General features: G+C 39.8%; 2 protein-coding genes across 2 annotated transcripts; both read right to left on the bottom strand.

The window, feature by feature from the left end:
* Nucleotides 1-2,767: 2,767 nt before the first annotated feature.
* On the bottom strand, nt 2,768-10,392 carry LOC140226893 (uncharacterized). The gene is made up of 6 exons (XM_072307320.1): nt 10,016-10,392; nt 9,367-9,478; nt 8,338-8,570; nt 7,387-7,449; nt 5,995-6,097; nt 2,768-4,876 (listed from the first exon to the last, which is right to left on the bottom strand). Exons 2-6 carry the CDS (start codon nt 9,378-9,380, stop codon nt 4,591-4,593), a joined length of 699 nt encoding a protein of 232 aa, XP_072163421.1. The 5' UTR covers nt 9,381-9,478; nt 10,016-10,392; the 3' UTR covers nt 2,768-4,590.
* Nucleotides 10,011-25,107, bottom strand: LOC140227633 (uncharacterized). The gene is made up of 16 exons (XM_072308051.1): nt 24,921-25,107; nt 23,088-23,276; nt 22,339-22,541; nt 20,448-20,628; nt 19,143-19,363; nt 18,432-18,533; nt 17,677-17,832; nt 16,974-17,121; nt 16,310-16,477; nt 15,030-15,238; nt 14,374-14,551; nt 13,315-13,611; nt 12,402-12,716; nt 11,695-12,018; nt 10,860-11,180; nt 10,011-10,648 (listed from the first exon to the last, which is right to left on the bottom strand). The coding sequence occupies exons 1-16, from the start codon at nt 25,105-25,107 to the stop codon at nt 10,011-10,013; spliced, it is 3,837 nt and encodes a 1,278-aa protein (XP_072164152.1).
* Nucleotides 25,108-25,186: the final 79 nt, after the last annotated feature.

The following is a 25,186-nucleotide window of genomic DNA, read 5'->3' as shown; positions in this document are numbered from 1 at the left end:
TTCAACATTTAAAATGTTATTTTAAAAGTTGGATGCAACACTTCAAAAAATGCTGTCACTCCTCGGCCCTTTTAAATGTTGATTCAACATTTGCGTTTTTAGAGTGCATGTTCTATCAAAATGCAGTTTGATATCAGTCTAAGGGACGTCATCCCTGTCATCCCTCAGGTGTTAGTGTCAGCAAAGATATAGCTGTTACGTAAGTTTTCGATGAAGCGCTTACACATGGCGGCAGCTAGTGCGAGGTTATATCATGCACTGAAGAGGTGGAAAGTCACTTTGACATTGGAGTCAATTCATGGAGCTATTGAACAAGTTGAATGGTCAATTTTACGATATAAGGTCTCGTTTCTGTAAAGCGCATATCTCACTGGAGGCGGTGAGTTGGCTCAGTCGGCAGCGCGTCTGCCTCACGATCCTAAGGACCCGGGTTCGAACCCGAGTCTCATGGACTGAGCAATGTTGTCTCAATCATACCGTCCCCTATGGCAAGAGGCAAAACACTCTGTCCCTCGAACAGGACATAAAATGGAGGTCCCGTGCGTGAGAGAGTCACAACTCATGCACGTCACCGTAAAGATCCCGCTTCATTCATTCATTCATTGCAAAGAGCAGGGTGTAAACCGGTGAATTGGTCCCGCCTCACATCTAACTGGACTCCACGGAAGATCAACTTTGCATAGCTGATGAATATGGGCTATCCAGCCATCTTCTCAGATGGAAAAATGAACAAACCTCGTCGCGATTGTCGCAACTAGCGCGACTCGAAAGGCCAAAATATGGCTTGCGTTCTCACTATAAGAAGATGAATTCGTGCAAAGTGATTTAATTATAAACGTCTCCATAAGTTATTCGTCCAGAAGTTGCGGAGACGTCGCCGCGACGTCGCCGCGACGTCTTTTTCAGTCGCGGGGGCGTCTCCGTGACGTCGATCTCTGGCAGCCGGTCGCCAATGGGTCTTCGCGAAGTCACGGAGACGAGTCGGAGACCTCGCGAATAAAATTAGTTTCCACGACTTGGCCAAGTCGAGATGACTGGAAAAAGTCTCCGAAAAAAAGACTAGAATCGCCACCAGGTCACCAGCGTTAGTCTCCATCCCAATGAGATACCCACTTTACAGAAGAATGAAAAAAACTGTGAACAAAGCTTGTTCTCACATAGCCTGCAGTCCCAGCTATGGTACGAAGTGTTCGTCTAATGGGATGCTGATGAAGCAGACCTTCATTTTGGGAAAAAAAAAACACTTTTATTTTTTCTGTAATTAAAAAAGACAAGCCTAATCTTCAAAACGGGTTAAAAGGCATCATCCACTCGGATTTTTAAAGAAGTTAGGAACTCATTCATGAAAGAGATAAACTTAAAGATAAAGCAGAAAAACTTACAGGAACAATATCAACTGAATATGATTAGAATAAAGTGATCTACTATTGAAAAACAAAATTAACAGACTAAACTCGCTTTTAAATTGAATATGAGAAATTGCGTAACGTGGTAACATTCTAAATTTTTGTTTGTTTGTTTTTGATGTTTCCCTGAATCAGTGATGCCAGTGCACACAATGGGTGATGTTCGTTATTCCGAAGGTTCGCTGTTCCGAAGGTTCGTTATTCTGAAGGGTCGTTCATCCGAAACACGCAAATTCCCTATACCTAGAGGTTCGTTAATCCGAAAATGAAAAAGGGTTCGTTAATCCGAAAATTTGTGGCGTTATTCCGAAGATTCGTTACTCCGAAGATTGGTTAATCCGAAAATGAAATTCGGAACAATGAACCTTCGGACTAACGAATCTTAGGAATAAAGAGCCTTCGGAATAACGAACTTTCGAAATAACGAGCTGTAACCGCACACAATATGCCAAGTATATAAATCATCGGTTCCATCGCCTAATTGCTCTCGCATTGTTCTGTATACGATGTTTATTTACATGTAATTTGAATGTAATTCATTCAAATATAATTCTGCATTCCTATTCCTTTTACCTTAAAAAACACCAAAAACAAAAACAAAAACAACGCTTTGGCATTTCAACTGTGTTATCATTTAGGTGAGAATACAATTTATTCCTCTTGATTTTATTTAAATATAGAAAGCGCATAAGAAAACATAGTGGAGATATAATGTGTGAGAGTTAGTGGAAGACTTGTGAAGCGAGGGCATGATTATCTAAAGCTAAACTGGATATGTAATCAGATATAACATCTCTGATTTGTGAAAACATGTTTTCACTTCAAATTCCATAACTTTCTCATCTAACTTCTGATTTTCATACAACTCTTCCCATAGTTTATTAGATTGCCTTAAGATGGTGTGGCATTTCACTTTTAGGGCAAAGAATAATAAATGCCTTGCTACATAGATGTAATTTCTTGCACACAACCATCATTTTGGTAAGTGAAGTTCATATTCTATGCAATTGTTATACTTATAATATACAGTATTTTGCTTGCCAAACACCATCAGCATTCATCCACGCTTAAAACCAAGAGGAAGTAGGATTTGTGATTAGTGACAAAAAACGAACAAACAAAAAACAAATCAATTGCGCCATCTTCTGTCTTGCCTTGCGTCAAAGATTTCAGTGTTTGGCAAAAAAAAAAAAAAAAAAAAAATCAAACAAACATCTTTGAAGTAAGACTAACCACAGACACTTCACACGCAGGCGTAAATAATCATAACTGAATGACACACGCCTTAAAAATTAAAATAACAAGAAACAACACGTTGAAATCAAAGTCAAACACACACACACACACAAGATTCCGTACTCATCTCTTTATTCAGCACAATTTCAACCATAAACAGTTATTTGGTAAGATATCATTCTTTGCATAAAATGCATGGAAAAATCAAACAAATCAAAGGTATGGTACTCATTACCTTTTTGTATATTAAAGCACATTTCAAGAAAAGTACATGCTATTGATGTATCACAACAAAATTAATGAATATAATATTTCATGCTCATTTCATTCAGCACAATTTCAACAACAAAAAGACATATGGTGGAGTCATCCTTTGCATAATATTCATGGTAAAATCAATCGAATCAAAAGTACTGTACTCATTGTCTCCTGGTATACATGTAACAATGCATATTACAAGAATAGTATCGTAACAATCATGAACCATATGAATTTCCCATGAAAATATATTCGCCCCTTCAAAGAAAAAAAAAAATGATATGATTTTTGTTACATCTTACAAAATACAACACAAATAACACTCTTACCCAGCTTTGGCAAATAATCAACTTTATTGAGGGTAAAGTACTGTACGATAGTCATAATCAAAGTTATCTCATAAAGACTAGCTTACTATAATCATTAACACATCAACTGCAGTGTGCAACAATGCTTACGACCTCTTATTTATGCAACTGATTTCATACAAAGTTAAATAAAGATTCCTGTCTGTGTAGATAAGGCACAAAGTTCTTTGTAAGCAAGAGGAAAGAATAATCGCGTCCATTATACACTACGCAAGATTTGAATGCTAGCGTATGACATGAAATAGAACCGCCTTGAAACATTTCAATGTGGGGGGTGGGGGAGGGGTCTGTGAGATTCAACAGGGCATACTACGCCCTTGTTACATGAAATTATAGTGACAAGGAAAACCTAATGAAAAATAATGCCGAGGTAGTACCATTACAAAAAAGGTATCAAGTCTTGGCAATGACAGTAACACCAATCTGTTTAGCTAGTTTCGTATTGATACTCAGTTGACACAAAATCAATGAAAGTACGTTGTAAATCATTAGCGGTCTGTCTGCTATCAAGAGTATCTGTATTTCAGGAAAGACATCCAAGAGCAAAATACACAGGATATGATTATGAACACTTACTTTTGTAGTATGCTGAATCTTGATCACTCTAGCGGGCCATTCTCAAAAAGCATGGTTTATGATAACGGTGATTAAATTTTAACACATGGAATTGTCCCCCTGGTTATAATAGGCTCGAAAGATTAACAATGATATCAATTGAAATACGGGGCAAACTTTCTTCTTTTCTTCTTCTTCTTTTCATAAGGACAGTGACAGTACGCTGACATATGGGTTCATTGACAATGATAACAAGAAGTCTGAAATACATGCGATACTAAATAATTTTGTCACCCTTCCACATAAAATATACCATGACTTCCTAGCGATTTGTCAATGACTGTAAAGGTCTACCAACAGCATGTCGGTGTACTCTACATGAAAGTAGAAGTATGAACCAAAGGTTTAACAAGAACATTACATTACTCCTTACATGTGAAAATAAAGGATATATCTGTGTATCACTATTAACACACATGCAGACACCGGGATAACTATTTCATATATATTTTGCACACAAGATAAGAATCTACCCTTGAGTACGACAGTTTCTGTTTGTCAACGCCAGGACGCAAACATAAAAGGACAAAATGTATCTTAGATACATCACGACCTTACAAAAGCATTTCAGTGCAGGAACACACTTAGAGATAAAATCATTTCACATTCGATTTGTATGAAAGAACTGTTATAAAAATCACAAATATATAATTTCATTTTCAAATTTCAGCTATTTCTATCAAGGATGGCGTTCGCATTGTACAGCATCAATAATCGTGATTGTAGGCTGCATTGTACCGCTGCACCCGCTCATCAACTGGACGTCGTCTCTCTAAGTGCTGCACAAGCGGTCTAACTCCGCCGTCGTACCCGTCGTTGCGGTCGCCGACCATGCTGACTCGCACGTGGCTCGGGTCGACCTCCTCGGCTTCGTGGTCGATTTCGGACGAGGAGAACGACCGGCTGTCCGCAGCAAACATGATGTCCGAGTTGCGGTAGCCTCTGACCCTACCGGTGTTGACTTTGTCAATTCTGGCCAGATTGGATCGGCTCCTGACGTCGGAGAATGAAGAAAAGAAATCATTTCTAAATAGAAAATTATTTTACTAGATTTGACAAGTAATTCAAATAACAATAATAGTCTCAAAAGAAGTTGTCTTAGTTTAAAATTTGTCTTCTCATATAATTTTGAAAATGTGCAAGTTGAAAGAAATAAGAAATGGGGACTAAAATGAGACGGCGTGAAAGAGTTCTTAAACTTAAGCGTTTGTGTGTTGGAGCAATATTCACTTGAGAGACATACTTTTAAGAGCAATGTCGTGGAAAATCTGATCACTTCATATTTATATCAAACAAATACTTGTGTCTGAAACTCATACATGGTGACAATCAACGAATATTTGAAGGAGAAAGAATTCAATCTTATTGCTGGTTTCATTCAAAAGACAAAACATTTCTGAGGTTCTCTGTATTCAGTATACATTCCAATTACAAAACTTGGTCTCTGTGTGTCGCATGAATCTCGTTTTGTTTTCTGTTCGGCGCGTCTATTGACGAGATGACTAGGAGAAAGTCCATTCACTTCACTTCACAGGACTTTTGAAACTTTACGCGGGATTTTTGTTTTGGTTTTCACTTCAGACGTGTCAGAGGATCTTTTAAACTTTACGTGGGAGTTTTGTTTTTGTTTTCACTTCAGAGGATTTTTAAAACTTAACAGGGGATTTCTGTTTTTGATTCCACTTCAGAGGATTTCTAAAACTTTACGGGGGATTTCTGTTTTTGATTTCACTTCAGAGGATTTTTGAAACTTTACGCGGGATTTTTTTTTGTTTGTTTTCACTTCTGAGGTTTTTTGAAACTTACGTGGGATTTTTGTTTTTGTTTTCACCTCGGAGGGTTTTTGAAACTTTACGGGGGATTTCTGTTTTTGATTTCACTTCAGAGGATATTTGAAACTTTACGTGGGATTTTTGTTTTTGTTTTCACTTCAGAGGATATTTGAAACTTAACGCGGGATTTTTGTTTTTTATTTCACTTGAGAGGATTTTCGAAAGTGAAAACGGAAAAAAAAAAGAATCCCGCGTAAAGTTTCAAAAATCCCCTAGTTAGTTTGTTTAGATGTTTGTTTGTTTGTTTTCGGGGGGGGGGGGGGGGGGGGACTACTATACCTCTTGTATTTCTGGTAGATAGATACGACGAGGAAGACCATGACGATGATGAGGAAGAAGAAGGCAACACACAGCCCGATGAGGATGTACCGCCATGGCGTGTCTGGAGAAAGAGAGAATTAAAAGACGGCTGGGTGTGTGATTAAACGACTTATTATGTGACTTACATGTATGTAGGTTGTCCAATACCACAAAAAGAAAAAGAAAAAAAAACAGGAACATGCCTCCGAGCAACCCCCCCCCCCCCCGACGTTCCGCGCAATGTATCGCTATCTCGAAAAGCTATCACCGCGACGTTTCATGACTTTTTTCTTTCGAGTCTCCAGCATCTTTTGACACCAAATTTGCGGTGCCCGGGCACGCGGTTCCGAAGTTGCACATAAATATGTACGTGAGTGTCAGACCAAAAATTGCTCAAAAACGTGAATTCATGTACAATTTCAATGCAAACTGTGCTTACAGGCAAATTTCATAAAAGCATGATTATTTTGGGGTTTTATTGATTAAAATCAATTAATAACATATTTCCTTGTTCGGAACAATGTCGCGGACAAGTTTCATCGAAAAAACAATGAAAAATATAAAGTCGGAAAAAAAAACACAAAGAAATACATAAGAAATTCAAAAAACAATAAAATACTTCAGAATTTTTTTCTGATGGCACAATTTTTTTCTCTTACATTTGCTCAGGACACTAAAAAGAATATTTACACAAAAAATGTGCCCATTTTGAGCTTTATTTAGTGATTTATACCAAATTGTCTGATTTCATGCATCATTATGCATAAATTAGCATAATTTAGCATAAATGACTTTTTTTTTTTAAATTTAACTTCATGGTACTTTAGATTACGTCATAGGCAATGTGTGTGCCAATTTTCGTCATGATCGTCCGGCTCTATGATCTACCTAAATAGCCCGGCCTAGTTAGGTTTAATGCTCCTTGCAGTGATAGTGCTTTCCGAGTTACACAACAGAAACAATTCCGGACAAAATCGCTGGAACGTGAAAGACAGGGGCATGTCTGGCACAACTTCACAACTGATTGACAAACTTCTCTTCATCGGCGCAAATAAACACCGATTATTTAGTGTTTAAGTAATAGCCATGATAAAAATTATGATTAAAATGAATGATGATAAAATAATGGGCATAAATAGTGCATACTGGGGTGATACTCAAACCCGCGCCCTCCTCATTCCTATAGACTACCGAGCTTTCGCCCGATAGCCGAGATGGGTCCTGATCCCTTATAGCAGCGGGTATAGGCATACTGGTATTAAGGATCATTGATTTAAATACGCACAAATTCATGGCTGGTTTGTACAACGAGACGACGGAATATCACTTGCAAAAAAAAAATAAAAAAAATCTTCACTCTACCATTCTTACCTGATGATACAGGCGTTCGTGTGGTCATTTCGTCTGTTGTCACCCTGGGTGTGGAAACCACTTCTGTAGCACACAAGAAGCAATACAAGCAGCGAAAGATGAATTTAAGAAATAAATGGCAGCTTCTTTCATGTCATATAAAAGGATACTATGAAAAGGAGACTCTTGACAAAATTGGGCGGCGACAATTAACGTCCATCGCCTTTGATTTTTTTTTCACGTGAAAAGAGTTAACACAATTTGGTAATTTTCAGATAAACTTCGTTATCTGTTACACGGAACTTCCTTGCATGAAAAAGATAAATTGTAGAGAAAAGAAAGGCAAGAGAAGAAGGTATATATGCACGTGATTTCATTCACTGCGGTAAAATAATTATCACTCCTCCACAACAATTTTTTTTTTCAACAAAAAGTTTTATTTCACTAACGGCCTTGCCTATCAATATGTTACAAAGGCTCAAACATAATGCGATTTCCTTTCTCATAATAACGCATTCTCATGTTGGGCCTACATAATATGCATAATTTTATGCAATTTAGTTACATATTATGTAACTAAATTGCATAAAATGACAACTTTGTACAAAACGAAACAGTTCTGATTCATCTGAATATAATCGACTTCTTTCACTTGAAAACAGAATGAAAACAGGAAAGCCAAGAGAATAATATATTTTGCATTAAGGATGAATATTCTGAAATCAACGGGGAAATTGTACTTCTGACCTACAGGTATATAGTAGTTACATTGATACGTACGAAGTTCACGTAATATCTATGCCTCTTTCGTATGCTGAAATCTTCTTTGAGAGATCAGCTCTGCCTGACTCGACTCGTAATTCCTGCTTTACTTGTCAGCATCGCAATATTGTATTTGGCTTTATCTGTAAGTACAAATCAAACTTGCGTGCACGTTTTCATGCTCGAAAGAAGTCAAGTCAGAAAACTGACCTTCTTCACAATTGATGCCCTGCTGTCCCGTCTGGCACGTCAGGGCTTCAATCTCGGCACTAATTCCGACATTCGGTGCGATGTCTGCTCGCTTCCTCCGCCCCGCGGTGGTCGACCTCCTCGTCAGAATTCTGATGACGTAGGACTGGCTGACATCGAGTCCTCGCACCGTGTACAGCCTGGATGTCGCCGTGAGCTCAGTGGAGTTGAACCACTCCGTTGTGGAGAACAGCCTGCGCCATAAAAAGGAAACATTGCATTGTTTCGTTCTTCAGTCACACAGCAATGAATCTGTAAAACGGATAGTGTTTCTAACATCCCCGCACAAACTTATAAACACACACACACACACATACACAAGCATGCTTTACACAGGCGCACACTGTCCCAAAGTTAAGCAAAGATGGACACACGATAAAGGAAATCTTCCAATTCGGCTCTAATCGTATAAATATCGGGTTATTCATGAGTACATCTTAAAGCCATCTTATTACTGCCAGTAGAGTTTCCCATGCTGCTAGCAAAAGGTTGTACTTGCTTTGGCTTTTGATCGGCTTTCAACCAGGTTCGGGACCAACTTCGCGCGAATCAAAAATTTCTTACTATTCGTACGAAATCAAGAGTTTGCAGCTGTGGGTCACTAGTTCTCAAATAAGGAAATACACGTCTGTGAAACAATAAAACAATCCCTGGAACGCACACAGCTAAAATAGCATGAAGGCATGGACAGACTATTTAAATGACAAAGTTAGTGAGTTTGACCTGAAGGCCTTACAGTGTCTTCTTTTAAGTGAAGACCTACACGGAGAAGAACTCGGAGCTGCAATGTTTGCCATAGGGTAAAGACTACTGATGATTGCAGCGGATCTTGATGAATGACGTATCAGGTATACCAACGTTTGTCGATTCTCACCTTTCCATTTGCTAATATAAATACGTTTGAGCGTTACGTTCGTTTTTCTCCTCCCCGTTATTTCTGAACGGAAAATTAAATGATGAATGAATGAATGAAAGTTTACTGTTCCTCACCGGTACTGCACCATGTGCCAGTCTGCTTCAAGTTGAAGGCTCCATGCCACAGTGAGGGAAGCACTAGTAGCTGTGTCCAGGACAACATCAAAGGCACCGACGCCAGTATAGTCTACATACGGTACGATAATGATATCAGTATTCATAGATTACAAGCGATCTGAAGTATACTGGAAGAGTAACATTCATACTGAGAATCACAAATTACTGTCACATTTCTGTCCACCACATCGTACCTCCTAGGTAACGGACTGATGTCAAATGATAAGTTTCTCACGATCACATTCGTATTCACGTCAGACAGAAAAATTCTGAAGGTATAATGTTGCGGAAATACGATAGCTTCTAACTTGTGCAAGTATAACAACACAATATACGCGTGAGCCATCTAAACAAAACTGCCATGCCTAGGACAAACTGGAAACAACGTGAAATCAAATTTACGACACAAACAAAAAAGGGAAGGCCTCGACAACATTCCAAGAATATCGAAACCACTGCAGTTTCACCCTATGAAGTAATTAACAATTCCAAGGTAAGAGAATGTTAATTCTAGTAGAGTCGTCCCTTGTGTTAGAGGATGTTTGTTGGTAATAAAGTCTCGTCATAAGAAATTTCGGAATTTACCGATTTTTAAGATTATTCTAACCTGTATCACACGACGTCTCTCCAGCAAAACCTCGTACACAGGTCGAAGCAATTACTACGTTGGAAGGAGTCAACGATTGGCTGCCCTCGAAGAGAACTCGCAGTTCATACTTGGTTTCTGCACTCAGACCTGCTAAGACGTAATGCCCGCGTTCCAGGGGAACCACGGAACCGTTGTTCCATTCGCTGGCACCGGTCAGCCGGTACTGTAGGAGAACATTGGTGACACCAGCGGGCGATGACCACCGGGCAGTTATAGAGAGGCTATTGACGTGCGAGATCTCGACTTGGTACGGCGAGTCTGTTGTGGTGACGGTAGGGCTCGATGTCTGACCCTTAGTGGTTTGAGTAGGATTTGTGGCAGTGGTTGACGCAACAGATGTTGTCAGTCTTGTTGTGTCTTGACCAGGGGTCGATGAGGTACTTGACACAATCGGGGTAGTTGTCGGCATGGAAGTTGTGATTGGGGTTGACATGGAAGACGGCGTTGTTGCAAGTGGAGTTGAAGTAGTGAGGACAGTAGTTGCCATCTTGGTTGTATCTGTGGCAACAGATGTTGGTTGAGTGGTGGATATTGCTGTTGTGGTGTCTACAGCAGAGGTGGAAGCCGACGTTGTCGTGTCAATTTCTAGAGCTGCGGCAAAACAAAATAATATTACCAAAGTCATCCGCAAACTAGTACGCAATTTATCGTACTTAATTCCATTTGATTTTTTAAATTATGTGTCACGGCTTTAGAGTTTAATACAATTACCATCGACACGCACACGTAACAGGGAATAAATTAAGTGCAGAATCGACAGTAACGTGTTTACCAAATTAATACATTATGATGCAACGCTTACCGATCTCACAGTTCAGGCCCTCGAAACCGGAAATGCATGTCTTCATCCGTAGAATGTCACTGTAGGAGACTGTACCGTCAGTTCGCATGACCAACACCCTCACGTCGTAGGCGGTGTTCTCTGCCAGTGATTCGACCAGCACGGCCGTCTCTGTAGGCTGAAGGGTGTCCGAGCTGTCCCAGGGTAAGGAGAGGTTGACAGGAGCCAGCTGGTACTGCACTTCAGCCCGGAGGATGGGGATGTCCACCTTCCAGGTGATGTTGAGCGACGAGCTGGTGGCCTCTACAAGCCGCACGTTGAAGGCACCCACCACAGAGTAATCTGAAGTTACATACAACACGAAGGGTTTATAGCACTCTTAGCATTCACTGACTGGTACCAATACGTGATGCGAATTAGAGTATATCATGCACATGATCTGTTGACCTTGGCATCAGAGAACATATCATATAGAAGTCATCTCGATTTGGAAAGTCGTGCATTTGCAGTCGTAGGAGGAGGGGAAAAGTAACTTTATTATTGCGACTAAGCAGAGGCATTATGCACTTAACCTAACGTGAACGAAGTTGTGAAGTAATTTGATTGTATTTCTCCAACTCTAAGTGAGGAGGACAAGTCCTAGAGATACTGCTGCCACTTTTGGTTGCCCTCGAGGTGGCTTGGGGATATCTTATTCATTTGACATGCAAAGACCTTCACATTTGAAAAAAAAATCCTTTGTGAAGTTTTTGCTGAAACTTTCGTCTATCTTTTTTTTTTCCTATCGCTAGTGTAGTTGTACAAATACAGTATCCTTATGTTGGGTTAATTTTTCCAGGCAACTTGGACCCCTTACCAATCTCGCAGTTGGCCCCCTGGAAACCCTCGGGACAGAGGGTAACTTGGTTTGTCTCTCCGAAGTCCTCTTGAGTGCCGTTGATCAGCTTCAGACGATAGTCGTAAGTCCTGCCAGGGGTCAGTCCCTCTATGTTATACACGCCCCGATCGGCGGGAACGGGATCACCCTCGGTCCATCCGTCAGCGGTGATGAATGCTCGGGCCCGAGGATTCGTCAGCGCACGGTACTGAACGGCTACGAGCTCAACATCCACATACACCGTCCACGTGACTGTGACAAAATCACTAGAGACCGTGTTGATGCCGGTATCGATAGGAACATCTGGCCGGGAAGAGAAGACATCCGATATTGAAACACTCTGCCTGTAGTTTCTTAAATAATAATGATCGTCTGTTTCATTTATGTATCTGTGCGCACGTAATTTTTGCAAACATATTAATATCTTTGCAATGACATAAGCTATACAAACGACAAACATTTATGAAACATATATTCTATTTAATTCATTTAAATCAAGTATACATTACAGACTTAAAAAATAAAATATTATGTAACCATAAAAATACAACTCACTACTGCAATGGATCTTCAAGTGATTTCGGTATTATGTTTAAAGATTTTGGTCGCCAGAACCGATTCCTGGATTAGTATAAGTGTATAGCAACCTGACGTGATACCAATGAGGAACTCGAGAGTTTTTATACCTCCAGCACAGTTGAGCCCAACCGTCCCTCCGCGGCATGTCAGCAGGAGCAGAACGGCGCTTCCCGCTGCGTCGCCGTTTGTCTGCCCGACGAAGACTCGCACCTCATATTGGGTAAACTCATCCAGGCCCTGGATCGTGTCACTCGTGGCTGTCACCTCCAGATTAGTACCGTTATCCCACGGACTGCCGGCGTCAACCCGATACTGGAGACGCACGAACTGGATATTCACGAACGGCAACTCCCACTCCAGCTGTAAGGAGGCGCTAGTGGCGTACACCAGGTTGAAGTTGTACGCACTGAGGGTACTGTAATCTGATTTTTCAGAGGAAAGAGATGTGGGAAGAGAAGAGTGGATTAGCCTTTCCCATAAAGTGATCGCGCATGACTTTCACTAGATGACAACTTTGAAGCATTTCGTGCACGTAAAATAAAACGCGACACCCGCTGCCCAGATCGATTAAATCATGACGATTGAGGGAATAGGACTAAATTTTTACAAAGTTCTGAACATCAATATTTTATTCTGTTCCCATGCACATATGGATGCACCTCGTTCTCTCTCTCTCTCTCTCTCTCTTTTGCGTTTTGTTCTTATTTCACGCAAATAAGCAGAACATGTACTTTGAAATTCATTACTATTTATTTTTTTTAATGTACGCTTCTAAACAGATAATCAAATTGCATCAATGACATGTGGCAGTGACTGTTTTTTTTTTTTTTTTAACTCAAGAATTTCAAGGGTTCTACATTGCTTTATTTCTACTCAACTGGTAATAGACAATACCAACTTTTTGTCCCTCTTAAACTCAAAGAGTTGTCAATTCAGGAAACCAGTTAACTTTTTTTCAATCCGTGATTTCCTACTGTGGGTGCAAGGTGCGAAGTCTGAAGCAGCGATCTGTAGACCTACCCGTTTCGCACGCGACACCCTGAGAGTCGCTGATGCAAGTGTCGTATACGTTGATGCCGGACCGCGAGTAGAAAGCCTCTCCCACGAACACGAACCTGACCTCGTAGGATGCGGCCGACTCGAGCCCACTCAGGATGACCAGTTCACGCTCCCCGGCGACTTCCGAAGAGTTCATCCAGGTGGTGTCAATGCCCTGAAGGCGATACTGGACGATCACGAAGACAACTGTCTGCTGGACTGTCCACGTCAGGGTCAACGACGAATGACTGGCCATGATGAGTGTGATGTTGTAGCCAACTAAAACAAAAACAAACAAAAAAAACACAAATCAGCATCATCACTGGCTTTCTACGCACATGATGATAAAAAACAAACAAACTGTACCTTTGAATTAAGGCTCCGGCACACTGGCTTTGGTCAGGGCCATGGAACAACGGTACAAGGTTGCGCGCAAAAACGGCGGAAAAGAACGGATCATGTACCATTCTAATGCAACTGTTCACATCAAACACGCATCGTAGCGTGGTAACTAAAGCGGTAACCGGAACAGTATCATTCATGCGATCACACTCTCCAACCAATTTCATTAGGTCGGGACCACGGAATGAGAACAGGCAGGATTCGGTGTGACGGGGCCTTTACACTTAGTATAAATACACATGTTCCGCGGCTATCATACCATGTATTGTATGTACAACATTCATTGCAGATCGAGAGTAGCATGTCAAGTGATGCTGAATATTGAAGAATGATCAGTCTTCTTGTAATCATGTAAACTGTAAACGTCTCTGTAAACGTTTCACGTTTCTGTGAACTACGTCGCCTAAATACTTTTCAAAGCTCTGTAGGTTCGTTTGCTTTATTCTGTTTTGGTGGTGTTTTTTTTTTTTTTTTTTGGGGGGGGGGAGGGGCTGAACAAAAGTCATTATTTTTATCTATGACATTCCCACTTCTTATTAATCTTCCAAAAGAGCAAAACAAAAGCATGTAAAATTAAAATCACACGTAATAGTGTCATAATGGAAATATACAACAAATAAAAGAGAACCTCGAACTCACCAGTGGCATTGTAACAGATTGCTTCGCCCGAATCCTGACAGAAGCACGCCCTCACACCGTCTCTCAAGTCGCACACTCCGTTGAAGGAACACTGGATATTCTCACAGGACATTAGCTGGGAAATACCGTCACACACGCATCGCTCCTGGCAACCTTCCGTGATGTACTCCTCACCGCTCTGTATTCGAACACATGAGAGAGTTCAGTTACAGCATCAATGGATTATATACTATTGTACATCTGTTTTCAACACCTATATGACAATCTTTTGAAATCTGGCGCCTGGATAATCATTCCTAAATTTGGCGGCTGTGGAAAGAGATGCAAACGTGAGAAAAGAATTTTATTCAACCAATATGTAATTTCATACCTGCACACACACAACAGAATACATACAAACCATCAAAAAATAATACACAAACACAAAGTCACATACATACACATATTAAGAATATGAATTTACGGATCAAAGATGATATTTTTCTGATAAATGCTTGAAAAAACAAAAACAAAAACATTATTTACCTAATCAAGTACCAGAGATAGTATGACTACTGTGATACCAATTGGAAGACAGAGAGAAAGAAAAAAAAGTTAGATAGATAGATAGATAGATAGATAGATAGATAGATAGGGATTCTTGAAAGCTATCTCACCCTGAAGTAGAGGCCATCATAGGTGCATCCACACTGGCTGTCCACCACACACTGACCATCTTTATAGACAAAACCATCATCGCACGCACATCCCGATGTGCATCCCAAATCCAGGTCGGAACACTGGGAAATTGTTCCAAAGTCACCACATGAGGGCGGACATTCAGTAATGCAGGTACTGTATGCCGAGTTCAGTGGACAGACGTATGCTGTATGTAAATGATGTGTAGCAATAACCATACGCTGTTAGTATCTTTGCACAAAATATCTTACGACGGTCAAGTGCATATTTGAGAGCAGTATGAAGATATCTTTTAACACACGTTGCACAGTATCTCAAATGAAAAGAGACAATAAGAGTTACGCTCTGTTGTTTCCTTCATGTTATCAAATGATAGAGAAACAATGAACCTCAACATGACACAACACATTTAAAATGCGTACAAAAAGAATCTAGTTTTGAGCTGACAAACGTCAAATACATACAAGCATAAAAGGAAAAGTGGCTATTTCATCAATCTATTGAACAGACTTAGAACTGGAAACCCAGAACAAGATAAGTCAACAGAAATGAATAATTAACCGAGAGATGAACGAAATGTATTCAAACAAAGAGATGGCTTATGAGAACTTGATTGATATACATGTACTTAGTGGGATGATACAGAGTTGATTAGAGAGGGGGGGGGGGGGGGAGAGGGGGGGGGGAAGGGGAAGTGACAGAAGAGAACAAAAAAAAAACGGTGTGTACACATCAGTCTGATCTAAACGAACATATTGTAGAAAATATGAGCCCACAGAATGGAGCTACCATAACTGGGTAGATAAACATAGATGACGGAAAAAAAAAAAAACAGATAGGAAAATGATCGAGGGAGGAAAAGAGACAATAACGAATCATGATAGCATGATTGATAGATTTGCAGAGGATAAGAAAACAAAGGAAAGATGATTAGAATGAGAGAGAGAGAGAGAGAGAGAGAGAGGGAGTGAGGGAGTGAGGGACAGAATGGGAGAGATGTATTAGCATACCTGCCAACATTTCAAGATGAAATATCTTACTCGTGGATTGCAAAAATCTGATTTTATATGCAAACTGAAGTTAAAAATCTTACTTTCGGTCAAATCTTCAGAAAATACACATGAAAGGTATATCTAAATATTTTTTAAAAATCTGATTTCTCTTACAGAAAATCTGATTTTGCTATTTCTAATGTAAAAAATCTTACTGAATCTGATAAAATCTTACTAGTTGGCAAGTATGTATTAGGTAGACTTACGACAAGTGTCATTGCTTCTCCAGTCAGTCTGTAGCTGGCATCTCGTGGCGTAGACTTCGATGATATTGCAGAAAACATCGTCGTCACCATCCGTTGCACACATGGAGTAGACGCAGTTCTCATAGTAAGAGTCCAGTGGTACGCTGGCATAGCATGTTCCGAAAAGAGCTGTAGAAAACGTGTTCACGATAAAACCCACATCAATTTACAGATTATGCAGTCAACAATTAAAACTACAACCCCCCCCCCCCGAATACAAATCCAAAGACATTCAACAAATAAGTGAAAAATCAGACACGAAGAGTAGTGTAAGATTCAATGTTAGCCTAAACGTACACATTTATGAACTTTGTGGAATGTTAGTGTTTGAAATAACTGTCCAATATGTCTAATCAAACCAATTCCAACAAACTTAGCTCTTCCACATCAACACAACGGGAGGGAGAGGGAGAGAATTAAAGAGGAGAAAGAAGGGGGGGGGGGGGAGTTCTACAAAGCTTAAAACGTAGATTGTTATGAATTCATGGCATCAAAACCTTTTTTGTAGTTATAAACCTATAAACATATCGAAGCTCTACACACAGTTGTAAAATATTAAATTGCGTCGATATTTGCAACAGTTAAAAAACAAACAAACATTTATTTCATTAGATTTTGCCTTTACCCGTGTCGTTGAGGATTGCTGAGCACTTGGCGACCGCCTCGGCCTGGCGGGTAGGATCAGAGGCACACGGATCGACGTCAGTGGGCGTGTCCAAGCAAGCGAGGGCGGCATCACTCCAGCTGTCACCAAACTCTTCCACAGTGGAAGCCTGAAACAGGATACACACACACGTGTTCATTGGTAGTTGACCTTTGTACCCCAAGGGGATGTCACGACAGGGTACAATGTACTCAGCAGGTACACATGTATTAGTAAAGTGGTTCTGCATGAATCTGTCTCACTCTGTGCAAACTGTCTTAGGTACTGCAAAGCAGAAATCTACTACAGGCCCTTCTCAATTGTCCATGTCAATTGTCACAGTAAGCACCACAGAAAAGTACAAGAGAGCTTTCTTAGACTTAAATGTGATGGTGTGTCTCGGGAGAACTTTAAATCTATATGGGTTTACTCAACAAAATCGTAGTGTTGGGCCAAAATCATTATACAATAACTAAAAACGCACCTATAGCATCTGATTTTATATCGGCACTGGCTGGGGCAAATAATTATTTTCAATAAGGCCCCATTTTTTCAATTAAAGACAACAATAACTCATCTACATTCAAATCTAAATCCAGCTTTCACGTTTTCGTGGATCACAGCTAGGCAAATGAGATTGCTCTCCAATATGATGAATAAAAGTTTGTTGTTGTTTCCTGCATACCTGGGTCCCGTTGGACAGCGCCATGTCGTTTGAGGCCGCACCGTCCATGTCTCCACAGAGTCCACACACCGTTCCGGTGTAGTACTCGGAGAGCCAGACCTCTGCTGTACTCACTCCGTCCCATCTCAAGGCCAAGTCGACGTCCGTCAGTACGACCTGTTACAGATGGCACAAGCCCACGATGAGGATGATGACAACATGGTACTACTCATGCAACATAGACTAATCACAGCTACATTTCATCATTGTTAAAACAGTGTGTCCTGATAGATTGATTCGTCGACTGATTTTATTTTCCGCATAATAGACAATGGCTGGATAGCCCATATTCAGTCATGACCAGAATCAAGCTCAAAACTCTGGTTTAAGAGTCCATCACAATTTCTACTCTTCAAAATTATGACATGATACACTTGGCAGCGATCCTACGAGTCACAAAGGGACTGTGATGATGACAAATGCTAAAGTATCATTTAATCGATAATATTTTTAAAGCAGTTTTTGAACTGAGCTCAAGCACTAATAAAGAAAAAACACACTACATCATGATTTTGAATAAGACTACAAGTGATGCAAATGCAACTGATAAGTACTCGTTATCGTTACAGTTATGTTTTGCATCTCCACTGAAATACAAATTTGTATTCAAAAAGAAATATACTCTGCGTTTGTAATAATTTCACATTATTGCGTCATGAATTACTGACAACACAGAACATCGTATCTGCCAACTCCACTTCTATAAACTGCCATACCGTATATTCCCCGCTGCGCGTCACGTAAACATTGTTCCTGTAGAACGGGATGTTCACTCGCAGGCCGTCTAGCAAGACATCGGTTGTTGTCAAGGTGATCACCTGTAATATACAGATATGAATATAGCAATATAAACGCACATATTCTCTAATTCTGTCTCTCTCCCTTATCATATTTCACAGGAATAACATAATCCTTGACTTTTTTTTTTCTGTACATCGATGTTGAAGGCCGAATCTTTCAGCTGCGTGTCCAAGCCAGGGTTGCACGTCAAGTAGTTGCATATATGCTGGTATACATTCTAACTTGTTTGGTATTCGCTTAGTAAGATGAATTTATGAAAGTGCTCACGTACGCACTCGATACTTCCTGTTCAACTAATCATTACCGGTATATGCCGCACGGATTAATCAGTACAGGTTTTCGCCTTTGTTATTTAATTCCCAGTATAATGCTAATTGCTACAATGCCACAGTGCCCACATATTTCATTTTTTTTTTTTTTTTTTTTTTGGTTATCGTTTCTGTCTCTTTTCATAGTCCCTCACTTTGTTAGAAATACACACGATATGGCTATTACGTTTTCCAAATTTCCCCTCAAGAACTGGAGTTTATTTGTGTGTTGTTGTTGTTGTTGCTGCTGCAGCTGTTTGGTTTTTTTTTTTTTTCGGGGTTGGGGGTGAACCTATTCGAATTGAGAGAGAAACTCACAAGCCCTGCAACGTTGACTGTCAGCTCCCTCGTGTAGGTGACATTGTCTACACTGTCCTTCTCGGCTCTTGCTGTCACATTGAACGTCTGATCGGCGGTACCATTGGCGCAATCCGTGGTGACCAGTGTATGCACACAGTCACCTTGGAAGGTGTAATCCCAGTTATCGAAGGTGACATAGTGGGGACCGCCATAGACGGTACAGACTTGAAGGTCATACACTGTGATGCAGAAAATCAACGACACACACGTACATTCACACGTTTAGAAATGGATGCTACACACGAGTGAAAATGCATGACTGTGTAGTTGATAACTTATCCGCGAGCAAATCGAGGGAAATTATAGATTCATTTGTTTTTGGTGTCGTACACTCACTCAGGTCATTCACTCTCATTTTCTCCTCTGCAGATAAATGAAATTTACGCGTCACACAGCACTTACGTGTATAAGAGCTGGTTACGGTCATGAATCATTAGCTGCAAAGATCACACATTCACTCAAGAAGATTATATTCACTCTGAATATTATTTTTGTGTCCCGTTGAAATTGATATTTGATATGCGGGCGTTATTAGTGATTAATGTGTAGAGTTACAAACGATGCTACTTGGCCAAATAATTATGATTTTCATGCAATTCTATTTGCAAGAGGTACAACAAAGTCGTTTTATTGACAATGTTTAAGTAAAGAAATATATCATCTTCGTTTCCCTACGTACCTATCTCTTAGGCGTAATTTAATTATTTACAAACACACGACATTAGAAAGTGATAATTTCATATCTTCCTAAGACGTAAAACTAGAATATGATGGATAGATACATGAATACTGAAATATACAGTGTATAGTGTGTGTGCCATGATGTGTTTTACGAATTTACCGGAGAACACGATTTTGATTTCTGAATAAGATGATACTGCACGTTGAGAGTGACCCCCCCCCAAAAAAAAAAAACAAACAAAAAAAAAAACAACAAAAAACAAACAAACAAACAAACAAACAAACAAAACACAAACAAACCCATCAACAACTAAAGTAAATAGAACTATGACAATGTACAGCGTTTTTAGCGCATGAAGTACTGTCCATTTCACGTGAAGGCATATAGTTTCATATAGTAAGGTGAAGAATGTTTAACTTTATACCATATGAAAGGCTATGAAAATACAATTGAGATCAATCCCTTTGCTCCAACATGACGGTTGCGCATCAATCTAAGCGACGGCACAAGCGGTTCCCCGAAAGGCGATGCGCTAAATCTGCCGTGCTGCGTTTGTTTTGTAGAACACGGCGATATCTCACCGATTTCCGCGCAGGTGAGACCGTCCCCTTCGTATTCGTCGCGGCAGACGCAAGCGGCATCCCCGCTGTCGTCCGTGCCGCAGTCGGCGTTGGCGTCGCACGACACCACCTCGCACTGGAAGAGACCGTTTACACAGGTGCACAGCTCCGAGCACGTATCCGACAGAAGGCTGGTGCCAGCCTGTACAAACGAGAATCAGATCAAATTTATATTTTGTCACACACAAAAGTAGAACAAAACTATTGAGAAGGGCTCTACACGGGTGAAACATTTTTTTTTTCTCTCTCTCTTTGTTTTTTGTATGGTGCCAAACAATAAGCAGTGATGATGAAAATAGTGTTCAACAGTATCAATGATACATTCGTCAACATTTACGACTATGAATCATCACGCATGAATTATAATTTTGTTCGACGAGAATATTTACACAGCGCTGAGTCATAGCGAAAAATCAAACATTACAATATGAAAGTTAAGTTAGGTGTGGACCCCCAAGAGTTTACACTGGAACTAGAACGATCAATATAGATATTTGCTAAGCTGACGTGCGCCTGCACGCGTTCACTAATTGTAAGCATTAACTGAAACCAACGACATGATGAATTTGTACTAGATTCTATGAATATTCCTCCGTAAAGATTCATAGAGTATCAATAAATAAGGGAACAAAACACCAAGAAATTTAAAGTACATTTGTAATCGAGGATTCTCTCTGGGATATGCATTTGAAATCTTTCAAGTAAAACTGAACTCAAAACGCTTGTCTTTATGATACATCTCAAATCCTAAATGCAATTCATTTCATCATCAAGAAGATGTTGACTAATTTCCTTCCGTCGACTGAAATCAGATGACGATGAAAGTGCACAGACTGTCGTTGTTCCAGTTTATTGGCAAAATGTGACCGTTCTGCCAAAACGCTACGTCGTGCAGAAGCATTCATGATAGAAGCATGTTACCAGCATTTGTGATCAACTCGACAATGATTTTAACAGAGACGAAAAAGCTTAATATGATGTAAGGTATCTGGAGATGAAAGGGAAGAAATGGGCATTATAGTGGATCGACTGAGACGAATATTCATCTTGATGCAAACACAAGTAACACTATTAGATTAATGACTACGAGGAAACATTAACGGCAAAATATTTTACGGAGGTGGAGCGTAGATCAGAGTAAAGGGAACGAAAAATATAACATCAAATCTATTCAATCGTAGACAACGACCAATTTGGCCGATAGTATTCTGGTTGGAATCACCATGTGTACATACAGATTTGTAAACATTGCAAATGTTGCCGCTGGATCGTTGCGTGTGAGTTATCTTGCCGTTCCGCTCTAAGTGCATTTTGACTTTTATAGCTACGGAAACATAAAAAATTACAAAAAGAAAAATAAACATTTCCATTAAAACTGGACGTACAGCAAAAGCTTTCACCTTCTCCCGTGAAACTGGACAAGGTGCAACGTAATCGCGCTACGAATATCTTCCTGTTTTTAAGAATTTAAATTTTTTATGTTATTACTGGATCTATTAAGTTTTACCTTTCACGCCCTATTATAACAACATAACATTGACGCTAAATCATCGACCCCAAAAAATATGAATTTCACATTTCTGTGAACAAACCAGTTGACTATCGAGAGGATCACACGATCAACTCATCTATCAATTTGCGTATTATTATTGTGGCTAATATTGACCACAATTTTTTTTTGAAAACATATGAAGCTATGAGATTTCAATGAATTTCCGATTTTTTCTGAACTTACGCGGTCGGTTTATCATTTTACTCTTTTTATTTTACTCTGTTTAATTTATTTCACTCCATTTATAGAATTCATCTTGAACATAGAGTGACAAAATAGATTGTAGACACAATGACTTACGACATAGTAGACGCCGTTGCGCTCGCATTGGCACTGGTCTAACGTCACGCACTGCGCTCCGTCGAGAACGAAACCGGCATCGCACGAACAGCCTTCCACGCAGCGGTCGTCGCACGGGGGATCGAGCACGCGGCCCGGGCAGGTCTCTGGACACGAACTGGTGCACGTCTGGTAGGTCGAGCTGTTGCTGCCACAAGCAAGGTCTACGAATAAAAATTGTGATAAGAACATTTGTGGTGAAATATTTGAATGTCAAATGCCTAGTTAAAGTTACACTAAAAACTGCGAAAATTAGGCGCAAAATCCATGATGGTGGAAATGCGTTTATATAACTTGTATTGTTTCTAACTCTGTAGAAAGGATAGCGAGGTTGTTTTGAATCTGAAGTGGGGCCTCTATACCAGTCTTTAAGTGAAACTCTTACTAAAATACTGCCGAGATATTTTGATGAGCAAACAAAATGTATTTCTTTCTCTCTTTTCATACCGTCATGAATGAACGAATTAGCGATGTAAACATGCAGTAAAACATGGAAACCCTGACAAAACATCACGTCACGGATAACAAACTTTCTTGGAAAGTTAATTTTTTTGAAAGGCGTACGCATGAAAACCATGATGTTCATATCAGAAATAATAAAAAAAAAAATAATAATATCTGTTTCCTTGTTTCTTTGTTTTCTGTAGTACTTCCTTTGACCAAATATATTTCAAATCAAATCAGCTCTGAAAAGCGTTTATTAGCATTACCACACAAAGTCGCGTTTCGCCATTCCTCAGAAAACGTGTGTCCAGCGTCCAAGCACGTCTGGTGGTAGGCAGCGTAGGCGCCACACGCACCGCCCGAGTCTGCCGGTAGCTCGGCGCAGACGTCGTACAGACACGACTGATAGAAGAACGTCGAGTCGACTAAATCTCGGCACTCCGATAGAGTAGAAGCTGCGGAAATAGAAACAGAACATAACAGATATAAGAATAGAAACAGATCTATTCAGAGCTAACCAAATAGTATAACGTTGTCTTTGACTCCTTGATGTACAGCGTAAGCCTACTTCGTCTACACGTTTGCATCTACAAGTGATATGACGAAGATTTCAGATGATGACGATACCATGATGTAATACAAATACAAAGCAAAACGAAATAATTTTTGCGTCTTTACAATAAATCAAGTCTCATAGACATACTTTCATTCCTGTCCACCTGCTGGAAATACAGTCTGATTACACTAACTGTAATAGTCATGTTTTTGTCACACTTCTCTTGAAATTTTGGCGTGTTTTTTTTTTTTTTTTTTTCAAAATCCCTTTTATTTCTTCGTACTCACACTGAAACATGTTGCAACTTCCGGAAGATGACGTTAAACCAATATATGAAATTATGAAAACTGCAAGTAATTGCAGAAAACGAAGCGGTAAAAGTAATAGTAATATGGTTGTTCCTGTCGATCGTTTGGGTTTGTTTGTTTGTTTATTTATTTTTATTGGATTATCTGACGATTACTTGACTTAATCAAATCACTGAAGAAACTGATTTCACTGAATGTCCGCGCCTACTAGACGTTTGTTATTGCCCTTCGAATTGATAGAATTATTCGGAATAAATATCGATAGCGTTTATACGTCGTTTTACAACTTGAAACGTGAAGTGGTTGGCGAGTCCTTTTTCATTTGATATACTTTTCTACGCGATAAAATGATTAGATATGACTCGACTAGTGTTCTGATTGCAAGAACTCACGCTAACCTTTGAAGTTTCGTTTGTGGATCACACCATCGGCAGATTGAAAGCGTAATGAGAGAGATAATCTTACTCGATGCTTAAAGGGTTAGTTTGATTCTGGTTGAGATGGGGCTTCAGATTTTAACTTTTTGCAAGATAACTGAAACCACTTATGAGCATTACATTCTAAAAGGAATTCAAAGTTTATTTGATAAAAATCGATTTTGAAATGGCTGAGACATAATTAAAAAAAAACCCACAGTGGTCCTGATAAAAGATGGGTCCTATGCTTTATTACAACCTCTTTGTCTTTGGAAATCTCAGCCATTTTAAAACCAATTTTCGCCTAATAAACTGTGAATTCCTCTTAAAGTTGTATGCTCTTTCATATTTCATTACAGATTTATCTTTATCTCACAAAAAAAAAGTTGGAAACCTGAAGTCTCATCTCAACCAGAGCTATACCCGCACTTTAAAGCTTTGTTACGACTAAACGTTAAACGAGTATTTCCTCAGACTGGTTGGACGAGCTGCCCTCAAGATAATTCGTTTCCTTGCACACGTGATATATTTTTAGCAGATCATTCACTAAATTACCATATACATATGTGTCAATTATAGAATAGCAGACATTTTTCAAGGGTATCTTCATTAGTGTTATAGTTCCTTCCGTATGTTGTGTCAATGTTACTACCGTAACATTGCACGTTACCACATAGTTTTAATACGACTGTATGAAAAGGTTATATATCCTGTCCATAGATGCAGCGGACAGAGTAATCGAACTTGTTGAAGAACCCACAGAGAACTTTCATCTAGTCAGTATACCTCAGTACCGCAATTTGCGGCGCGAATACCTACACGAACTTGTGGCGAGTAAGCTACACCGCTGCTGCGCTGTGGCCAGGCGGTCCGCATCGCCGGCGCATGGGTCCTGCGGCTCAGCGTCCGGACAGCCGCTGTCCAACTTCCAAGCGTTTGCAAACGAGGTAGAATTCGTGGCCTGATATTTTGTTACATTGGAAAAGGAGAGAAATAAATACAACATAGAGTTACAACAATGAATGTCAGGTAGCGGCATTTATTCTCATTTCGATGTTAAAGGAGATGAGATTTTGACTATGCAG

The sequence above is a fragment of the Diadema setosum genome, chromosome 4, assembly GCF_964275005.1.
Source record: "Diadema setosum chromosome 4, eeDiaSeto1, whole genome shotgun sequence".
NCBI lineage: Eukaryota > Metazoa > Echinodermata > Echinoidea > Diadematoida > Diadematidae > Diadema > Diadema setosum.
This window is presented reverse-complemented; position numbering and strand designations above follow the sequence as displayed.